The sequence below is a fragment of the Anabrus simplex genome, chromosome 5, assembly GCF_040414725.1.
Source record: "Anabrus simplex isolate iqAnaSimp1 chromosome 5, ASM4041472v1, whole genome shotgun sequence".
In the NCBI taxonomy this organism is placed as follows: domain Eukaryota; kingdom Metazoa; phylum Arthropoda; class Insecta; order Orthoptera; family Tettigoniidae; genus Anabrus; species Anabrus simplex.
In genome coordinates this window covers 323303868-323326424 of record NC_090269.1, presented here as the reverse complement: position 1 = coordinate 323326424, position 22557 = coordinate 323303868, and the positions used below count along the sequence as shown (strand labels likewise).

General features: G+C 39.4%; 1 protein-coding gene across 6 annotated transcripts in view; it reads left to right on the top strand.

Annotated features, from left to right (window-relative positions):
• Positions 1 to 22557, top strand: part of LOC136874049 (F-box/LRR-repeat protein 20) — a 458706-nt gene that overhangs the window by 201444 nt on the left and 234705 nt on the right. For all 6 annotated transcript variants that reach the window (XM_068227643.1, XM_067147555.2, XM_068227641.1 and 3 more), the window contains one exon: positions 4258 to 4325. In XM_068227643.1, the coding sequence (XP_068083744.1) occupies positions 4258 to 4325 (68 nt within the window). The remainder of the gene's footprint in view (positions 1 to 4257; positions 4326 to 22557) is intronic.

The window sequence follows — 22557 nt, the reverse complement described above, 5'->3', positions numbered from 1 at the left end:
AAATACTGCTGAGTTCAGTTTATTTATTTAGCCTATTTGTTTATTTATTTATCCTGAACGTGTGCATAGCTGAGGAGTTCAGTTTCGTTTGGTTTCTGTAGGCGTAATCAGGCCGTTTCTTTTAGATGACTATGCCTGCATGCTGTTGCATGCACTGCGCTTGCTGTCACTGCTTCTCTGCGCTCCTATGCCTCGGTATTCTGCTATGAAGTCTTAAATTACACTCTCTGTATATGAGGGGAAAATGGTTGATAAATTTCCAATTTCTTTGAAAACATTTAAGAAAAGGCTAGGTGACAGCTCTAAATGCATATCATTGATGAATGAAGTACCTAACAATAGATAATCGAGATGGGATTTATAAGTTGTCAGTTAAAAACAACATTCAGCTAATCTGTATCCTCAAAAACTGTAACGACATATTCTGTTTGTGTATTGGTATTAGGTAGGAAACGACGTATGAAGAATATTGTTTACAGTTGTCACGGTTGGCAGTTTGGGAATAGTTATTACAAGTGCACATTAATCCCTTGGAGTTAACACCATACATGTTCAGACTTTCGTGGCATGGTAATATACCAATACAAATAAAAGCAGTTCACGGTAATACACACAGAAATGCATTGGAAGACTGATTATTGCTGAGACCTCCTGAGAGAGGGAACTCATGGAGTAAATACAGGGGAAAATACAGATCATGTGGAATGGTGAATAATATATATATATATATATATATATATTTGGTTTTAAATGAATAACTGTGACGTAAAGCAAATTGAAAAAAAAATAATAATAAATGACCCAATTTAACAGGAAGACGGAAATGATTTTCCATAGCATGCCTAAGGCAGTCATTTGACGTACCCTATTTAAGAAGTCAACTACCAGGCGAGTTGGCCATGCGCGTAGAGGCGCGCGGCTGTGAGCTTGCATCCGGGAGATAGTAGGTTCGTATCCCACTATCGGCAGCCCTGAAGATGGTTTTCCGTGGTTTTCCATTTTCACACCAGGCAAATGCTGGGATTGTACCTTAATTAAGGCCACGGCCGCTTCCTTCCAACTCCTAGGCCTTTCCTATCCCATCGTCGCCATAAGACCTATCTGTGTCGGTGCGACGTAAAGCCCCTAGCAAAAAATAAATAAATAAATAAGAAGTCAACATGAATCCAACCTCATTAAAGTCGGAGAAGATGCTCTTTCCATGCCGTGGATGGAGATAAATCACGCCAATAGTATAGAGGAAATTGTCTCGACATTTAATAACCTAGTAACGCAACTCGGCGGTCGGCACGCCCCTGTGCGTACGGGAAAAGGCTCCAGGTCTCCTAAACTGTGGATAGATGATGAAATTTGCCCCTTAATGGCTAAACGAGATGCTGCTCATGGACTATACAAGCACTACCCAACGGAAGTGAACCACCAGACTTATAAAACACTGCATAATATAACGACCTCTAAAATTCGAAGTGCTAGATTACGTTACACCAATAACTTGATTAGACCTGACGTACGCCCTGCGGCGATGTGGAAATCTATGAAGTATTTTGGCATCAATAACCAGAAATCTGACGTAGAACTAAAAATTAACGTAGATGAATTAAACGATCCTTTCATCTCGCTAACGGGAATTAATCCGGTCGTGAAAGAGAAAACAGTTAATACGTATGACAGTACTCCATCACCACACAAAGATAAATTTTATCCCAGTCACGTCACACCGCAAGAAGTGATTGACTCAATAAAACGCATCAGGACCAAGGCTAGGGGCGTAGATAATATAGGCCACAAAATGCTCATGAAAATTCTCCACCACATCATTTATCCATTGGTGAATATCTTTAATTATTCACTACAACAGGGGACTTATCTGGAAATATGGAAAATGGCCATAGTTCGGCCGCTTCCGAAAATACGACTGGCAAAGGACGTCGATGAGTATCGGTCAATTAGCATCTTATGCATATTGTCAAAAGCTTTAGAATTCATAGTTCACAAGCAGATTACCAACTATCTTACTCAACGCAATCTTCTTGACATCCACCAGTCCGGCTTTAGACCGAGACATAGCACTTGCAGTGCATTAACACATATGATGGATGACATAAGGCAAGCTATGGACAACAAACAACTGACAATTCTAGCGTTATTGGACTTCAGTGAAGCTTTTGACACTGTTGACAGAGACGTACTTACATCCAAATTAAATAGTTTAAATTTCTCCGCAAGTGCACTCCAGTGGATCAGTTCCTATCTCACCGACCACTGGCAGTGTGTACTTAATAACAACAATGAATATTCAAATTGGCGTACAGTTGACGTAAGAATACAACAAGGATCTGTACTGGGCCCCCTGTTTTTCTCTGTGTATAAATGGCATAGCTTCCAGATTAAAACACTGTAAATACTACTTATATGCAGATGACTTGCAGATAGATATATATATATATATATATACACACAGCAAACCCGAAAACCTACACTCAGAAACACTTCACCTGAATGAAGACTTGATGACCATAGATATATGGGCCAAAAATCATGGATTAAAATTAAACCCATCAAAATCCCAGGCAATAATTATTGGTTACCCTAAATTACTTTGCAAACTCAATCGAACAGCGTTACCACAGTTGTCCATAAGTGGTACACCCATACAGTATAGCCAAAATGTAAGAAATCTTGGTATAATATTTTATGAACATCTGTCCTGGTCTGCCCAAACTATATCTGTGTGTAGAAAAATATATGGAATGCTACACTGTCTCAGTAAATTCAGATTCACTTTCCCTTTTAAACTAAAGAAAATTCTTGTGAAATCCCTCACATTACCTCATTTTGATTATTGAGATATAGTTTACAACAACCTAGGAGTAGACTGGGGAAGGAAATTACAGTGCGCTCAGAATGCTTGTGTAAGAAATACCTGTGGAGTTCGTTACGCTGACCATGTCACACCGTCTTACACACAGCTCGGGTGGCTTCACCTGCAAGAATGACGCACACTTCATACTCTTTGCTTTTTGCATAATATTCTTAAAACTCCTCAACCAGCCTATCTCCGGGATCACATCAAGCTCCTCTCCACAGACCATAACAAAAATACCCGATCCAACAGCACCATGTGTTTATCCCTTCTTGTACACAGAACAGCAATCTACACTAAATCATTCACCGTGACCGCAGCCCGACAGTGGAATCTCTTACCAGTGGACGTCAGAAGCATGTCCAGCAGCTTAGCTGTTAAATGTGCCTGTGTTGAAATACTAGGTAAACATCCATGAATCATCAAATTATGACCTGCAAACACCTCCTTCTACCACCTCTTCATTATTATTTCCCTCTTCCTTTCACAGATATTCTTCTTTTCCCTCTTCTGCTTCTTCTCACTAATCCTTCTCTTCATCTCTCATTGAAGGCGATATTTTGGTGTACAGTAGAATATATTACATCTTCCTTCTAAGTAGTAATTATAGTACTCATTCATATATTTTTAATGTACTCAACGTATGACGTGTGTTATATATATATGATTTTTCTTTTTTTCTTTTTATTAAGTGTGGTTACTTTCATTAATACTATTACTGTTCCTATTGTTAACATTATCATATTATGATCATCAGTAGTTATTATTAAGTGTTCTAGGTTCAGACTGGTTAAGTGTAAGAAAGGGAGCACATCCCTAACTTTGCCAGAATAAATAAAACATATTATTATTATTATTATTATTATTATTATTATTATTGTTGTTGTTGTTGTTGTTGTTGTTGTTGTTGTTGTTGTTGTTGTTGTTGTTGTTGTTGTTGTTTCAAATCCATGATATTTTATATTTTGTTATATGTAAGTGAAAAATTGTGTTTTAATAAATGTTGAAAGTTCCTTCATAATACCCGTCCTGGCCTTGGATGCCAATAGGAGAAAAATGTATCATAGGCATTTATAGACAATATAGTAGGTGTTCACTCACATTAGCTGGAAAACTGGGTTATTATGTAAAAGTCTTTGTTTCAGAACATAAGAATAAGAAAGGCAAAGAGAACAATGGCTGCCCCATAACCATAAGATTGCATATTCTATAACAAATCTTGTATTGTTGAAATGCATTCAGTTAGATGCTTTAGTGGGAGTTCAATTTTTGCTTTGTAGCTTGGTAAACTGTAATTTTTACCCTTCAGATGCTCCTGGGATGTAGCCTCTCTTTTTGAATGCTTGTTTTGTATTCTTGGACAATGTTGTGACATTAATTTCTGTCCTTTCTAGTTGACACGGGTGTTCTCAGATGATGATGCACAAATCAACAAGAAACTGCCAAAGGAACTGTTATTAAGGTCAGTTTGTGTTGCATTTTCCTTATGTAGAGTTTTGGTAATTGTGACACATCTGTAGTGTTTGCCTTCTAATATTAAATCACACTTTCTTATCGACTTTGTTGTGGGGTAATGTTTGACAGAGGCTACTGAAGTGATATTTATACTGCTTATCAGCAGTTACCTTCTGTTTCTATATGTTGTAGTTCATAGGCTTCCTGACATTTGACGATTTATTATTGTACTGTATCTGGCAAAACAAACGACACTGAAATATTATTTAACTAGCTGATGTACCCATGCTTCGCCACAGAATTCTACATTGTATACAGAATTCTAGGCTAGGTAGTGTACACGGTGTGAGCAAGATTGTATTAAATTGCATAGCTCTTAACGTTAGCCTAGAAACGCGACGGGGAAGTCACCAAACGTCTTTTCTCATATGAAGACTGTGTTAGGGAATTTTCATTGTAATGATAGGCCCGCTTGCCTACCATCAGTCACCACCAGGTTGGGGAGTTTTCATTATAATGGCAGACACTCACTCTCCACCAGCCATTTTACATCCTCAGAAAGACTGTCTTAGTGGTTTTTCCAACTGAAATGAACATAGGTCATTGCAATGACGTCAGTAGGAATGGCGCGATTAAAAGCAATACTTTCACATGAAATACTCCATCAAATGAAAGACCACACACTTTCTCACTTTTAGCGAACAGTACTATGCTGGAATTCCAGAGCTGGAATGACCATGTCGCAGACAGTTCTGATCCGTGAACACTCTTCGTCTTTTTCTGCGGTGCGGGGGGCAGTGGGGGGGGAAGGCGAATAGTGGAGAGTCCCAGGGCAAAAACTATGCCTTTTTACTAATCTGTTTCCGAGGAGTACCCGATGAGTCGGAAAATCTCAATTCACTACAATGGCAACGGAAAAGCCTATCTGATTTGGAGGCAATTTTTTCCTCTAAGCCAGAGGAGAAGCCCCCTCTTCACTGCTAATTTGGAATTAAATGAATGTAGAATTTAATAAAAGTGAAGAGGAAGAAGCTTTTCTTAAGAAACGGCTCTTTTCAGGGTTGACTTTTGAGTTATTTAGTGAATTGTGGTGCTATAATTTGAAATAGGCTTAAATAGTAATTCTAGACCAGGTGATACTACTGCTATATTTGGAAATAGGCTTAAATAGTAATTCTAGACCAGGTCATACTACTACTACTACTACTGCTGCTGCTGCTGCTACTACTACTAAGTGAGCCTCTGCCGTAAGTGTGCATACAGCTCATTCAAAATAACGCGTCAGAGTAGGGATCGAATAACTGGAATACTATGCCGAACCAGTGCGTTACGTACCTGCAGTATCAGAAAATATATGAACCAGAGGAAAATGAAAACCTACAACCTGTTTTCCAGTCATTGGCCGGGTCAGGGATGTAATAAATGAAGCATATATATATATATATATATATATAGGCTGTTAGTACGATAGGGTCGCCACTCCCAGTGATACATTAATGACTGGTAGATGCTATGAAATGAGAATGGAGAATGTTGCTGGAATGAAGGATGACAGGGAAAACCAGAGTACCCGGAGAAAAACATGTCCCGCCTCCGCTTTGTCCAGCACAAATCTCACATGGAGTGACCGGGATGTGAACCACGGTTACCAGCGGTGAGAGGCCGACGCGCTGCCGTCTGAGCCATGGAGGCTACATGAACCAAATGAATGGCATGCTAAAGAAGACAGTTTTCCAACTCCCCAGCTATTTCCCGCCAATATTCAGTCGGGCTGTTATACTCGGTACGCAGTAGTAATCCCATCTATCGGAGTTGAGCGGGACCATAAGAAACGAAGAACATCACAACAAACAATGGCCAGTGTAAAGTTATTGTTGATCAGTAACAAACAATAGTCAATGTAAAGTTATTGTTGATCAGTGTTATGTGCTTTCGATATTGTAGGCCTTCAGAAGTACCACTCTTATCATAGTTGGTACAGTTAAACTGAATGAAACATAATGATCCGAAATTGTATTGTCTATAACTTTTGTTATATAGTACTTTTCGATAGCACCAATAACATAAGTACCGGTATTTAAAAATTAAATTTTAGGCGCCTTCCCCTAAACTACCATTTCATCTCGGGTGAATAAAATTATTTACAGCCTAGACTGTAGTTTCTTATTCCCTGACTCTATATAGCGGTTTTCATTAAATTCTGTTAACCCATTTTCTCGTGGCTAGGCGTTGATATGGACTTAGCAACAAAACTACAAATTCATTAATATCTGTGTTATCAGAGCCGGTACGGTAAAAATGTATAAGACATAATTGATTGGAAATTTAATTCTATATAACTTTAGTTATATCGATAGGACCGCTAATAATATAAATATTCGAGAATTAAATTTAAGGCCTACCCCTAAACTACCATTTCACTCGGCGTGAATAAAATTATTTATAGCCTAGATTGTAGCGGCTCATCTCCCAACTTTACATACCGATTTTCATTAAATTCTCTTCAGCCGTTTTCTCGTGATACATGTACAGACAGACAGACAGACAGACAGAAATTACGGAAAAGTAAAAAGTACATTTTCTTGTTACTATGGACATGACCGATACAGAAATACCTTTCTTTTCAAATTCTGAGCAATGTACAGACAAAACTCTTATTTTATATATATAGATATATAGATTGCATTGGTACAGTATATTTTTTGAATGTGTACCATTATGTGCCACACATTGTTCACAACTTTTCAGAAGATTATTGAATATGTTGGTGAACAAAGCTTGCTGTAAGGATACAAAAACTGATATTATCTTCTCGCTTAATTTGGGAATATATGCTGGTCTGGAAAACTGATTATTTTAACATGTCCTGTATATAGGCATCTGGGGTTAGGAAGGGTATGGGAATGGATTTCCACAAGAAACTAGGCAATCTCAAAGTTTCATTGCAGAATGGGTTTTAGCTCCATCTCGCTGCATCAATTGTCATTGGTAAGTTTTCGGTGCAACAAAAACAGTGCAAATCCCATACAAATGGGGTAATAATGAAGTCTCTGTAAACTACCTGGTCCACTGTTTTTGGATTCTGTGCTGCTTCCTTAACAGAATATGGGCTCAATATTCCATGACTATACACGCTATACCTGTTGGAGAAGTCATCCATGATTCTCGTTTGTGGTGAAGGTTCCTCTATTGCACCCTTTTTGTTGACATTAGACCAATCCCATATGCTGGAACTTGTCAACGACATCTAACAGTGTTGTGTTATTAGGTGCCTCCTTATTAAATTGCTCCTCTTACAGTTCTTTTTAACATGAAGCAAACTTAGCCCATTCTGACACCCCACTTCGCATGACCAGGAGTAATAATTAATGACATGTGGCCTCCGGAGAGGCCTGGTCAAAGTCTTTCGAGTTAACCTATAGGCGATTTGTGTGTCTGTGAGGATGGGGCCCAAGGAAGTAATAATGTAAGCTAACCATTGAGCCGTAAAGCCCGACAAGACCAGAAATAATATTCACATTGAACTCCTTCTCATCTGTTGTGAGAATCATTGTGGAAATAAACACAACACTTAATTCACAGTATGTCAGACTATTATATATGGGGAAACATGGACAACGATGAGCTATAATTTCAGCATAGTTAGTTTTACTGCATACCATATAACGTGGCGATTCAGTACATCATCTTCGAGAGTAGTGACATATCTGATACCAAATTTTTCAGCACATCAACGAAGTTCACTTTTGATTTACCATATTTTCTTGCATAATTAACACACTTTTTTGATTAAAAATACTGGTGAAAAATGTAGATGTGTAAATTATTCAAGCATTACAGTTCATTTATACTGGTACTTAAGTGATACATCATATATACGGGGGCGAATCAAAACGTAAGGTGCACTACCTTGCCACGAGAGCATGCTGTGTGTCGTGACCATGACCAATGCGGACCAAGCTACAGTAACTGCTGACACATCCGAGTGTCTTATGTCAGATAGCCACGAAATCTGTCCAACATGATGAGGGCTGGGCATCCTCTTGATTTCCTCTAGCTGTTCATATCCGATCTTGTATGAGTGACATGCCCAGCAACCCTTTTTCTTGGATACGAACATGGATCCCTCATGGAAATTTTACTTTTGGCACTTTTTTTTTTCTTTCTTCAGAACAATGTAAGGTGCAAATATTTCTCTTATCAGATGTTATAGCAAGCATTATAATGCTTTTTTATTTTTATTTTTATTTAAATTTGTGCAAACTATAACACTCGCTGTCCCATTCTTACAGATTGACACAGCGAGTTGGCCGTATGGTTAGGATCACGCCGCTGTGAGCTTGCATTTGGGAGATAGTGGATTCGAACCCCACTGTCGGCAGCGCTGAAGATGGTTTTCAGTGGTTTCCCCGTTTTCACACCAGGCAAATGCTGGGGCTGTATCTTAAGGTCACGGCCACTTCCTTTCCACTCTTAGCTCTTTCCTATCCCGTCATTGCTATAAGACCTATCTGTTTTGGTGCAATGTAAAACAACTTATTAAAAAATCTTATAGATTGTTCGACTTTGTGGTATATCAAAATTGATTGACATCTAATGTGTGTTTCCCATTTGGGAAATCACTTTTTGCTCCCCAAGTATGAAGTGGTGAAAATCAATGACTATATTTGTAGAAATCATTTGGCATTCTTTGGCATAATGATATTCTTTGTCCAAGTTCATTTCTGTTCAAAAAAATCATCCAGCTTCATCTGACTTTAAAGTCTAAGACACCAATCCCATGTACTGCAGCTGTTTCTCGTCCTTTAACCCCTAGAACTCACACGGTGGTCCATGCTTGACACAAAATTACTGCACACATATCCTGATTTTCTTCTCTGCATAACTTCATTGTTGGGTTACAAATGCATGAATCACAGGTACAGTAAGCTAAAGTCATCTGTTGATGACAGTTTGAAGCCCTGTATTGCTATAATCTCTTTGAACTCGGGCTTTGTGGAGGGTTCCTTGAAGTTTGTAAACAGACATTGCTTAGCAACATGGCATCCATCGAAGAGCGTGAGATGTAATCAGCGAGAATTTGGGACTAAAGTGTTGTTGATTTGAGTGATTGTGGGAGAAATTTTTAATTAAGTGGTGAGTTATTGTGGAATTAGACTGTGTAAATGAATTCTGTGAAAAAGTCCTCAATAATGAGAAAATTACACAAAATGACAGTGCTTGTACCTCTGCGGATGGCTGGCAGTATTACCATGACTCAGACTTTGACTTCAAACAAATCCCATTCATAGATGCATCTAGTTATAAACCACACCATGGGACCTAAGAGTGAACTTGTTTTTCAGTTATTCATAATTGCAAAATTAACCGGTATGCCAATGTAAACATTTGGAAGGTTACACCCCGAAATGGTCGTTCACACTTCCTTTATTGTCATCCACAGAAGAGAAGTAAAGACTTCAGTATTCATTGACCGAAAAGTGAAGGGACAATGACTTGAGACAGTATTTTTCTGTAATGCATGTACAAGAAAGCCTGGATTACATCCTGGCAAGTGGTTTGAGAGGTTCCACACAAAGCACAATTACTGATGTAAATGGGACTGTCTGAGATAATTTCAGGGTTAAAAGTGCTGAACATTGCGCCTGAGTATTGTATTATTGTATGATATTTATTTTATTTGATTTATGTAAATATGCTGCCCATATGTTTGTGCAGTCACTTATCCCTCTGCTAGGAGATTTTTAATGGAGCTGGAGAGGCAAGTGTGTTTGGAAAGAAATGGAGGGCTAATGGTTAATACAGCATTTCATGAGAAACGGCATGAACATCATTCAGTAATGAAGTCATATATCTGCAGATCCTCCTCTACTTGCAAAAACTTGCCACGTACTGGATGCAAAATGCTTTGTGAGAATGTTGGTCACTTGAAGTGCAGTTTTCTGTTCCATCAGTAGCGCATATTTCACTCACACTGAATACTTGCGACCTGAATACTTCCAATATTTCAGTGTAATTAATTACCATGAGTTTATATGATGCAGTATTACTCAAATACTTGTTCATTGTTGGGGATTACCGAACAATTTTCAGATCACTGAACACATGTGTACCTGAAACAATTGTAAAATGTGTTTGTCCTGGACTGGAATAGATAGTCACTATTTACAAATATAATGAGAAGGCAGCTTCCACCTAATCAATACTTATTTATTAAAAATTAAAACTAAAAGACTGGTTTCGACCTTTCTAGATCATCTTCAGCTGGTCACACAATCACATATAATATATCATGCAACCATAAAACATCTCTAGATCTAACAAAGAATGTCATATAACAATAACATGTCAAAATTATTCTCATGATTGGGGGCAGTCGTTGAATTGGAACTTGGTATTCACTGCCTTTTCACGAATAACATACATAAAAACACATTCATAAAAGTTTGGATTGTTCACAGGCATGAGTTTTTCTAAAATTAGATGCTAGCTTTGTAAAACATATATGGTAACACAGAGAGAGCATGTGTATTGATCACAATTCGTTAAGACTAGTGGGTTGCACTTCCTTGTTTCCTGAACCTTCCAACACAAACAGCATGCATTTTGTGTGCACGCTTTAGAAATCTATATTTTCCACTCAAGTCTCGACTAGTTAACACAATCTAATATATTGCTTTTCAGCTTCCACATGTGTTTTTATGTTTCGTATATATATATATATATATATATATATATATATATATATATATATATATATATATATATATATATATATACATATACCGGGTGGTACAGCTGCCCCTATTTTTTCCCGAATATATGCAACCAGCTAGGGCGTAAATGCCTCTTAGTCCCATCTTGCGCAACACCTTACAGCAATGTTATGTGCAGTTAACCCGATGTAGACTTCTCCGCACAATGGAAAAATGGTACAAGAGGCAGTAAGTGAGGTCCATCTCAAAAACACTGTACCATTTTATGTAGAGCGGTGTCCAACACTCTACTAATTTTTACGAAATGTTACTATACTGTACAAACCATAAACACGCCTATAGCTGTCAGTAGAGAATTGCGCACCTGATTGGTCCAAGAGGCCATTTCCTTTTGATAGAAAGGGCGGTCATGGTATCATAGAAAACGTGATAGGGTAAGACCAATTACAGACATGTCAATGCACCACCATTTTGTACAATCTCATCACATCGAAATTGATAGAAACGTGTTTTGCACTGTAGTTTATAATCTGTGGCACGCAAATGCTGTACAGCAGATGTGATAGCTTACGCCATGTAATTACGACCGTTAGAGCGATCAAAAAAGGCATAAAACGGGACCATAAGGCTGTAACTCATCAGTAACTTGTCGAAGCAGGAACTTCCGCTCTCCTCGTGAATACAGAGTTACAAGGATGGCGCTTGTACGTTGCAAATAGCTGCGCGGAATTACGTATGGAAGACGTACCTCGATAGGTTACTTGAAGCAGGTAGGGTTCCAACCACTCTTGAGTCATGCATTTTTTAATGTCATTTCGTATTCGCCTATGCATCGTTGACGAAGACCTTTCTGAAGTCTCCGATATTCTTCTACGGAAGTTATAATAAACAGGTATCATAAATATCGCCACATACGCACCGATTGTGAATACCACCTGAAACATAACGCTGGACTCATTCAACCAAGTAACGCGTAGAAAATGGTTGCAACTATCTGGGCGTAAGAGAAACGCGATTCTTTAGTTCACTGTGGTGTTTGCACATTGGAGTTCAGAACTTTTAACATCAACGATCAGTATCGAAGCGATAGCCTAGGCAATTCCATTAGTACAGAGCTACGAGACCAATTCTTTGTCGCCTGCAGTGGCTACATGGCACCAATCGCAGCGAGCATACGATATGTTAGCAGGCATTTAGAGTTCGAATCTAGTTACGAGCTTTTCAATTTTATTTTTATAGTATACTTGTAAGGCCATTCGTAATAAATATTTAACGTTCTTAAGTCTCAAAAGTAATTTGCCACCTTTACAAAGAAAGCATACATACGAAAGGAATAATAACATGCGACTTCCATATGGCAAACGACTACAGGGAATGAAGCGCGGTGCACGTGTTGTCAACATTCTGACCCACCCATTCAACCAAGCAACTGCGCACGTTCGACTTGAAGACCAGCTAACAGCGGTCTACACTTCATACGTAGGGCACATGAAACAGCATATCGTAATCCTAGCAGCAACGTGTGAGCACGTACTGTACGGTTAGCACGAAAGCAAACATTATGTATTCACGGGATGATTATGTGAATATGGTACTACTTTATAGAGAAGCAAGGCAAAATGCACGGGAAGCCAGACGCTTGTATCAAGAACGATTTCCTGGACGAAGGCTGCCAACTGCAGATACATTTCGACGTGTTGAAAGACGGTTGCGTGCAACGGGGTCATTTCATACATTACCCCCCGTTCGGGATGCTCCAGTGACGTCTGGAAATAACGACGAAGCTGTTCAAAATGCAATTGCATACAACCCGCACACAAGCTCACGGGCCATAGGAAATGAACTGAACATCAGTCATGTATCTGTACTGCGAATATTGCACCGCCATAAATTCCACCCTTTCCATCAACAGCTGCACCAGGAACTTCACGGAGATGACTTTCCAAAACGGATAGAATTTTCGCAATGGATATTACAAAGAGTTGAAGCTGATGCGAATTTCTTAATGGACATTGTCTTTAGTGATGAATCCAGATTTCACAACAATGGAACTGTTAATCGTCACAACTTCCATTACTGGAGCGTTGAAAATCCTCACTGGATCAGGGGAGCTCGATTTCAGGTACAATGGGGCGTCAACGTGTGGTGCGGGATACTAGGTGACAAGATAATTTGACCATATTTCTTCAAAGGAAACCTCACGGGAGGACGCTATCTAGAGTTTCTTTGTAAGTACCTCCCAGTCTTATTGGAGGATGTGCCCCTTATGACACGGTTACGGACGTGGTTCAAGCAGGATGGAGCTCCCCCACACTGGTCGTTGGCAGTACGGAACCACTTGCATAGGACATATCTTGGACGATGGATTGGACGAGGGGGTCCGGTCACATGGCCGGCTAGATCACCTGACCTTACTCCACTTGACTTTTTCCTCTGGGGTTATTTAAAGGAAAGTGTCTATGAGCAGGAGCCTGAGAGCCCGAATCATTTACGGCGGCTCATCACGGAAGCCTGCAGGCAGATTCCACCACATATGTTGCAGCAAGCAAGAATGTCTCTCCTCCACCGTGCTCAGATGTGCATTAACGAAGCAGGTGGTCATTTTGAACATTTGCTTCATTAATCGAATGGCCATGCATAAACCCATCGCACCGCTGTCTGTACAATCTCACTTTATTGCAAATAGCTCTTTTAAGAGCTCCTTAAAAAACAAACATAGCTGAGTACCTGCAATATGAGAACTGATCATGATTTAGATTTGTCGTCAACAACACGACTCTCACGAACATCAAAAACGCAATAAAAATATTCGTCGTACACAGGACTCGAACCGCCTACTAACGAACACCGGTACTCTCTAACTTTTAGCAAGCTCGGCTATCACGGGTTGCTGTTTAGTGCTGTTGTGTTGCTGCTACTTCTAGTCATTCACCAATAATATTCTCTTTACAGGACGTTTCTGCGACACATAATTTTCACGATTCTTTACCATCAATCGGTATTTTATTATTAATGCTGATTTGCTTGACACGAATAAACGAATTATGGAAAGCATTGTAAGAGCAGACATTGTAGTGAGTAGTCAAGGTCAATATTTTTAGGTTCGACTATAATCTGCGGGTTGCATAAAACTGCGTGAATAGGGGCGGCTGTACCACCCGGTGTATGTATATATATATATGGTGACACAAAACTCATACTTATGAATCTGACGTTTTATAGTGTCATTTATACCTACAATGCAGGTCATTGAATTTTAACACATGTTTTATTCCTACAGTTATCATTAAGTGTTCATAATAATGTCTATTTATCAAGACTTCAAGGACAAAACTAGTTAGTTTTTAACCCATTGAGCCCTGCATATTTGTTGGATTTAAACTGCATTGGTGCTGGGATTATTTTGGAGGAAATATAGTGTCACTTCATATCATGAGAAACGTTAAAGATTTAAATATACATGAAAACAAAAGGCTTTCATACCACGAACTGCAGAACAAGGAATACAGTAAAACATTTTATTTTATTAGCATCACTCAGTCCACCTGCTGAGCTGTAACACAGTCTTCTCTTTGCACGTCCTCTTCGATTTCCACATCTATTTGTTCTTCAGGAGCGTTGCTCACACTAGTACTAATATCACTACTAATTTCACTGAAAAAATGACATCCTAATCATCAATACTTCCTAAAAGGGGTTATATATCGGTAAATATCAGTTCTGTACTGGCAGCCATCTTGTTTACAAGCGAATCTCAAAGCGAGAGATAGCCCACTTCAAACTAATATTACCAAGCACACTATCGATATATATTAGCAAAGAGCATATAACATTGCAAAGAAAGAGTCCCTACACAAATCACAAATGCAACTCACTCTGCCATCTCTTGAGGAAAAGTTGAATTATGTAGTAAAATGAGACAACGGAACAGTTCCGTGGTCCAGCGTTTGGTCCACCGAGACGAAGCACGGAGCGGTTCCGTGGCTCGAGCCCAATGAGTTAAAATTAAGGCAAATTAACATTGAACAAGATTCTATGACAATGTACAACTGAAGGTCCAGGAAACAAGGAAGTGCAACCCACAAGGCTAAGAAATTGTGATCAATACACATGCTCTCTGTGTGTTACCATACATGTTTTACAAAGCTAGCATCTAATTTTAGAAAAACTCATGCCTATGAACAATACAGACGTTTATGAATGTGTTTTTTATGTATGTTATTCGTGAAAAGACAGTGAATACCAAGTTCCAGTTCGACGATTGCCCCCAATCATGAGAATAATTTTGACATATTATTCTCGTATGACATTCTTTGTTATATCTAGAGATGTTTTATGATTGCATGATATATTATTTGTGATTGTGTGACCAGCTGAAGATGACCTAGAAAGGTCTAAACCAGTCCTGTAGTTTTAATTTTTAATAAATAATTATTGATTAGGTGGAAGCCTTCTTCTCATTGTATTTATGTATGACATCAATACGGAAATGAAACTTACAGATTATGGCAGTCACTATTCAGGTCTGTGCGATTCACTCATTGAATTAGTACAGTGGTACTTTCTAACGGGTGATAACAGTAAATTACACTGTATTTGGAATACCAGGTTTTGCAATAGGAAAGCTGCTACTTGATATCTTTATTTTGAAACGCATCAAAAACCGTTTGGTGAATCATCAAGAAAGTAGACACTTCAAATGCACACAATTTTTTTCCTTATTTTGAACCAAGAAAATATAAAATTGAGGTGCATAAATTATGCAGGGTCATTCATTCTACGAGAAAATACGTTAGTTGGCATTAACATTCATGATCAGAGCAATGAATCGTTCGTTCACTGCTTATGGTGAAAGTTAAAAGTATGCTTTGATCATTTTATGAGCTCTGGTACTGACACCATCCTGCTTTTGTCCAGAGCGACAAAAATAAGTGTTTTCTGTTTTGCTTTATGTCGCACTCTTGGTGAATGTTTGTAAACACATTTGTACTCGCTGCACATGGATGACCGTCAGACAGCGTAGGGGGTTCGATATATTCACCATTTACTCGGAGACATGCTTCATGGCGATGACACCCATGTGGATTATCCTGCAGCAAAAATACACTTGCAGTGCTCATCTACTGTGTCGATTTCACTTGCGTACACCAGACTCTCGATATGGCCCCATAGATAAAAATCCAGAAGATTTAAATCAGGAGACAGAACTGGCCACTGAATCAATCGTTTGTGCCCTTTTGAATGGCTTGCAAATGTATGGACGAGGTATTCTCGTACACTGCGGCTCATATGAAGTTGTGCACTATCATGAAGAAAGTACATGTTCTTGCTTATTTGCGATAGTACATTCTAGAGATACGCCAATAGTTCCATCTCTGAGGAATGTTAGGTAATTTTGCACCTGTAAGTAACGTGGGTAATGCATGGGGCCCAAGTAGACAGTTCACTGTAAATTACTGCTGAAAATTTCCCTGCCAAATGGTTATGTGTGTTAAGAACAGCCCATGTATGGGTATTTCAGAAATTGAACATCCTATTTGTTAAGAAATGGACTTTGCCTATAGCCAGCGCTTCAAGGGAGAACAGTGGCTGTTGTGCAGTTTTTCTTTTTGGAACTGTGTACAGAATTCCCAACTTTGTGGAAAATCTTCATCTTTCATGCATTGTACACATTGCTATTATACAGTTGCAGGCACTCTTCATGAATGATCCAGAGCAAACTCCACTAGCACACACCAGCACTGCACACAACACTTCATGCGTTGCTCTCCAGATGTCATTCAATTATGTCTAGAACGTCAGCTTCAACTTCCAACACTTGCCACAATCTTTGAGGACCACAGTCTCGATAGGACGGTAAAACACTACCAGCATCGCATACCCTCCTCAGTCCCGAGAAAAATAAAAGTTTCTCAAATTTTGAATATTTTGGAAATCTTCACAATTACCACTAGATTCAGGATATATAGTCGATTTTATGTTTCCTCAAGGAGAAGTTGCCGAAAATTAATGTATCCTATAGGAGATATCAGGATTCATACTTCATTATTAATATAATTTTTCAAAACTATTTTGTATTCCATTTATATTCTAGTTACATGTTACATACAAATTTACATTCAAAACACAATTAGAAAACCCACAACTGATAGTTAAATGCATCAAATTACTGTTTGTTATAAAGAAAATGTGCAATATTTGTGCCAAAAGTACTCTTGAATTACTCACATTACATTTTTCATTTCAGTTAAAGCCTTTAGCATCAATTGTATCAATTTCTGATGTAACTTCACAGTTCATGGTATAATTTGAAACATTCTCTTCCTTTTAAGCAACAGAGATAAACCTTGCACGCGGAACATCTAATTTTACTTGACTTTGCAGTGCAGCCAGGCAGTTGGCAGTGGTTTTTTCTCGCGGGCATGGGAATTTCTGGCAAGTGAAGAGCTTCTTTTCTCCGCCGGTGATCAGATGGATGTGGAATGTTCCCTTGAAACTTCTTGGCTGGTGGTGCATCCTCAGTTTCAAATTCCGATGAACTTGTAGGTGTATCAGCTTCCATCAAGTACTCTTCAATTGTAATACGGAAGCTCAGAATGTCTAAAACTTCTTTCTTTGACATCCCCAGAGCCTGCTGGTCTTTGCGATATTCAATCCAGCTCGCAGCAATAGCAAAATCTAACATGTAACGGTTATAGTGTCCGCCATACCAACTTGCTACGGGCCCACCTCGTCACCATATTCGGCCCATCCCCTTACTTCAGCCGCGCCAATCACGTGCAGCACTTTAGTGCTAGGCCAGCCACTCTCGCGTCCGCCCGTGGTCCCGCAGCAGAGGACTACGGAAACGACTGGAAGATTAATCTGGAGTCTTCTATCTCGCGAGGTTCCTGGATACATCTAGCATCCGGCCTGTTCTGGAACGCCCAGAGCAGGTATATAAGGAGAGGAGTAACTTGGAGTCAGTCAGTGAGTCAGTGAGAGTTAGACGGAGTTAGTGAGTAAGAGTGAGTGAGAGCGAGATTGAGTTCGCTCGAGCGCAGTCAGTGATGGCCTGGGAGAGTGCAGCCTGATGGATTATCTGTCTGTTGGAGCCGAGGACTCGTTCCTGTTCCCCTGACGTCGTGTGTGTGCGCGCGTCCTGTGTGGCTGGCTGCTGGAGAAGAACCTTGGGTGTTGTGGAGCGGCAAAGAAGGGAACACTGTGTGACGACGTGTGTAGACTGCGAATGGGGTTCGACGGATTGAGTGAACAGCGGATACTATCCTGACCTGCAAGACTGACATGTAGGTTGTGGACCGTGACAGCGCTAGTGTGTGTGTGCGTGCGTGCTTGCTAAGTTAATAAATCTAGGAAATAGGACGCTACCAGGTTCTGTACTCATTTATTTATTTATTTACTACCCCGCCAACACGTTACAATATGCATCTTAACCCTGACGGTCCACTTCTATAGTAGCTGATTATCCTATCTAAGAAATCCACTCCACCCATGAAGATATTATACTTTCTGACAATGGTTGGTCACTGCACCGTAACATGGGCTTTGTCTTTCTTTGACCATCGCCTGCATTCATCCTCTTCATCACATGACGAAGCCAAGATCACAGGCTTATTATCGAACCATTTCACTAGACTTACCTGACTATCATTTCTCACAAGCTGATCTGATGTTTCTTGCCCAAGACGCTTCATTTCTTGGTGTGTTTTGAAACGTGAGTTTGATAGGATGCAGCTTTTCTGCAAAGTACCTGTACCTTGACACTTGACATGGAAGTGCAACGTGTCTAGCAATGGTATGGAAGTAAAATACTGATCTACCAGCCTCCTCTAAATTTTAAGTTAACCGTATTACAGCTTTTCCACCCAGATCAAGGTATTCAGCTTCTTTGTCTTCTGTTATTGTGTGGTTCTGCCCCTCATATAAACAGAAATCTAGCAGGAGTCCTTCAGGCGTTGCGGCAACAAACATCTTTACACCACAAGGGTTTGGTTTTCATTTCATGTACTGCCTGCCGGTAACATGCCCCCAAAAAAGAATGTTTTTTTCTTTCTTTTTTTGCTAGTTGTTTTACGTCGCACCGACACAGATAGGTCTTACGGCGATGATGGGACAGGAAAGGGCTAGGAGTGGGAAGGAAGCGGCCTTGGCCTTAATTAAGGTACAGCCCCAGCATTTGCCTGGTGTGAAAATGGGAAACCACGGAAAACCATTTTCAGGGCTGCCGACAGTGGGGTTCGAACCTACTATCTCCCGAATACTGGATACTGGCCGCACTTAAGCGACTGCAGCTATCGAGCCCGGTAAAAGGAATGATTTGTTCATCTACGGAGACATTTTCGCTGCAAGCTGTGTGGACACTCTTGAGTATAGGTCTGACCTTCCAAAATTTGTTGTTCTCCTTCTCCTGCTCGGTTATTTTGTCTTCATCAACAAATTTCAAATGCCTTATTAGGAAGTAACAATCTCTCGTTATGTGGTCTGCTATACTTGAAACTCTAGTTTTGGCTTCCCATTACATACGAATTCTGGGATATCTCAAATAGGACATGGTGACTGTAATTCCCAAAAACTGTCTCATTCTGTTTCAGTTAGTCCAAGAACCTTTCCCGTATCTTTCAAATATCGGATATTAGTGAATGTTGTGAGGTCTTTTATCCGCAGGTATGTATTTGCTGAAATAATCATGACATGATACATTAGTTGCCTGTACCTGGTTTTCTGGGGTAGGAGCTGGTGGCAATGGCTAGAATCTGTCAGAAGGTACTCATTTCCAAAATACTCTCCGCGTAGAGCTGGGAGAATTTATACAGCTGTTAGCATCATGCGGTAAATCTCCTTCATCTTCAGTCTCGCTTTCTGAAGAAGATTGCTGATTACTTTCGGGCAGGACGAAGTTTCTATCCTCCTCATTATCATCATCAGAAGCTCAGTCCGATAAGAGCTCACAGTCTGAATCTTCACACCATTAAGGCAATCTTCAACAAACTGTGAAAAGTCAGGTGAACCTGTAAAAACAACTTGAATTTAGTTCTAGGAACATGAGTTTAACTTAAAATATTGTTTAAAAAATTCGTAGTACGTAACAAATAGACTAAGTATAATTTTAATATTTGTTTGTGTGTTTACAGCCCCTAGAGTGAGCGTACACTTTTTCTTTTTACTGAATTCTTACTGTTGGCGCACACACCAGCAAAGTTACTTTTCTTTTTGATTATTTTTGTATTAACATTAATAATCATTCAGCCTTTTTATGTTACTTTATTTGGAATCCCTAAAATAATGACCCAGTTGAGGGAAGGTTTGTGTATTGTTCACTTGCTTCCCAACCCCTTCACATGGCTCGGTGTTTTAAGCGTATTAATACATTATTTATGCGATTAAAAAGCAAGAAATAAAAGATATTGCTTTGGAACCCAATGTTGCTTAATACATAAACTTGGTCTCCATATTATTGACATAAATACTTCAGTATAGCTAATCCGATTGCTCATCCCCGAATCACTAGGGTTTACATTTCACAGAAATAACGCTTTCACATTGTATAAGAAGAAAATATGAGGTGGAAAAGTAACTTACCTGGAGCAATACACGTGCGCAGCCTACTTTTTAGATCCGCCATTTTGTCTGTCACATGTAAGCTGTCATGTGGTTAGTTCCTCCAATTTTTAAAATCCAGCATGAAGAGCCATCTTTTAGCCAACATATGAACTGCTTCCAAATTAATAACAACCAATACCATGTAAGTGGCAGGAATTTGAATCAATACAGTTTTATGTCTCCTATAGGAGACGCCAGGACTGAGGAGGATACTTGCTGATAATGTACTGTAACTGTTGGGGACCTACTCCTCTGCAATCATGATGATGAAATGATAATGAAGACATCACATACACCCAATCCCCCATGCCAGCAAAATTAAACAATGATGGTTAAAATTCCCAATCCTGCCGGGAATCGAACCCAGGACCCCTCTGACCAAAGGCCAATACACTAACCATTTAGCCATGGAGCTGGACGATTTGTTAAAGATAAATTGCAACACTTAATTTGAAGTAAAGTCTCACAGGGCTGAACTTCGTAAACAAGTAGAGGATAGGAATATAACGGAATAACCTGTACTCATATCCACTTGGCACATGGAAGAGTGGAACACACAGCACACTTGAAAGAATTGTAACTTAAAAGTTCTTCAGCCTGTCAAACACACGAGTTAAATATAAATATTATACTGCAACATGTATGTTCAGTCCGTCAGCGATGCCGCTGGTGGAATCCTCAACAGCTCTGCCATCAGCTGTCGTAGATGGTTGAAGAATGTATTCGTAACTGCCAAACTCATACTAGCACAGAAGTCCAGCAAACGCTTCCCATTCACATTAGCTTCCATATCTTCCCCACATTTACCAATCACCCTTTCGTATCCTTCAGTTCTATTCCCAACTCTTGCATTGAAATCGCCCATTAGCACTATTCTATCCTTGCTGTTGATCCTGACCACGATGTCACTCAATGCTTCATAAAACTTGTCAACTTCATCCTCATCTGCACACTCACATGGTGAATACACGGACACAATTCTAGTCCTAATTCCTCCCACTGACAAATCTACCCACATCATTCGCTCATTTACGTGCCTAACAGAAACTATGTTGCGTGCAATGGTATTCCTGATAAAGAGTCCTACCCCAGACTCTGCTCTTCCCTTCTAACACCCGTCAAGTACACTTTATAATCTCCTATCTCTTCCTCTATCTCCCCTTACCCGAATATCACTTACTCCAAGCACATCCAGATTCATCCTCTTTGCTGACTCAGCCAGTTCTACTTTCTTTCTTCCATAAGCCCCATTAATATTGATAGCTCCCCATCGAATTCCATTTCGTTCGCCAAGTTGTTTCCAAGGAGTCCCTCGCCTGTCAGTTGACTATATTTGTAAGTAGTACAGGGGATATTATAAGTAGAATTTTGTAAACAATATAAATTTATTAAGGATGAGCTGTGTGTTTAATAGAAAACATTGTTAGCGTAAATTGTATAATATTGTATTATAGAAAAATTTTCTTCTTGTTAATTTAATATTTAATGCTTGACAATAATGTATTTTACTGTACCATTTGCCACCAAGGTAGACACCTCATTTGCAAATAAAGAGATTTTGATTTGATTTGATTTGATTTCGTCCCTACTCTGGCAAACTAGCGAATCTGCAAATTGTCAAAAGTTTAGAGGAGCTGAAAGAAGTTCTGATTACTCATGTCAAATCAATTTTTATATTTAATGATTGGTTTCATGTGTTAGGCATAAAGAACGAGTTGCAGATGTGAGACTTTGTCAGAGGGTAGACAATATTTAACCAATAAAATCTACACCAAAACTTCAGAAGTGCAGATTCCCTAGTTTGTCACTTTCGCTAGTTTGTCAGAGTGGGGACGATTTGAAATGGGCGTGAGACTCTGTTACTCCCATAGGTCCAAGGCTTGCTTAAAATGTTCTGAGCTCGGTAAATTCATGAAGCAGGAT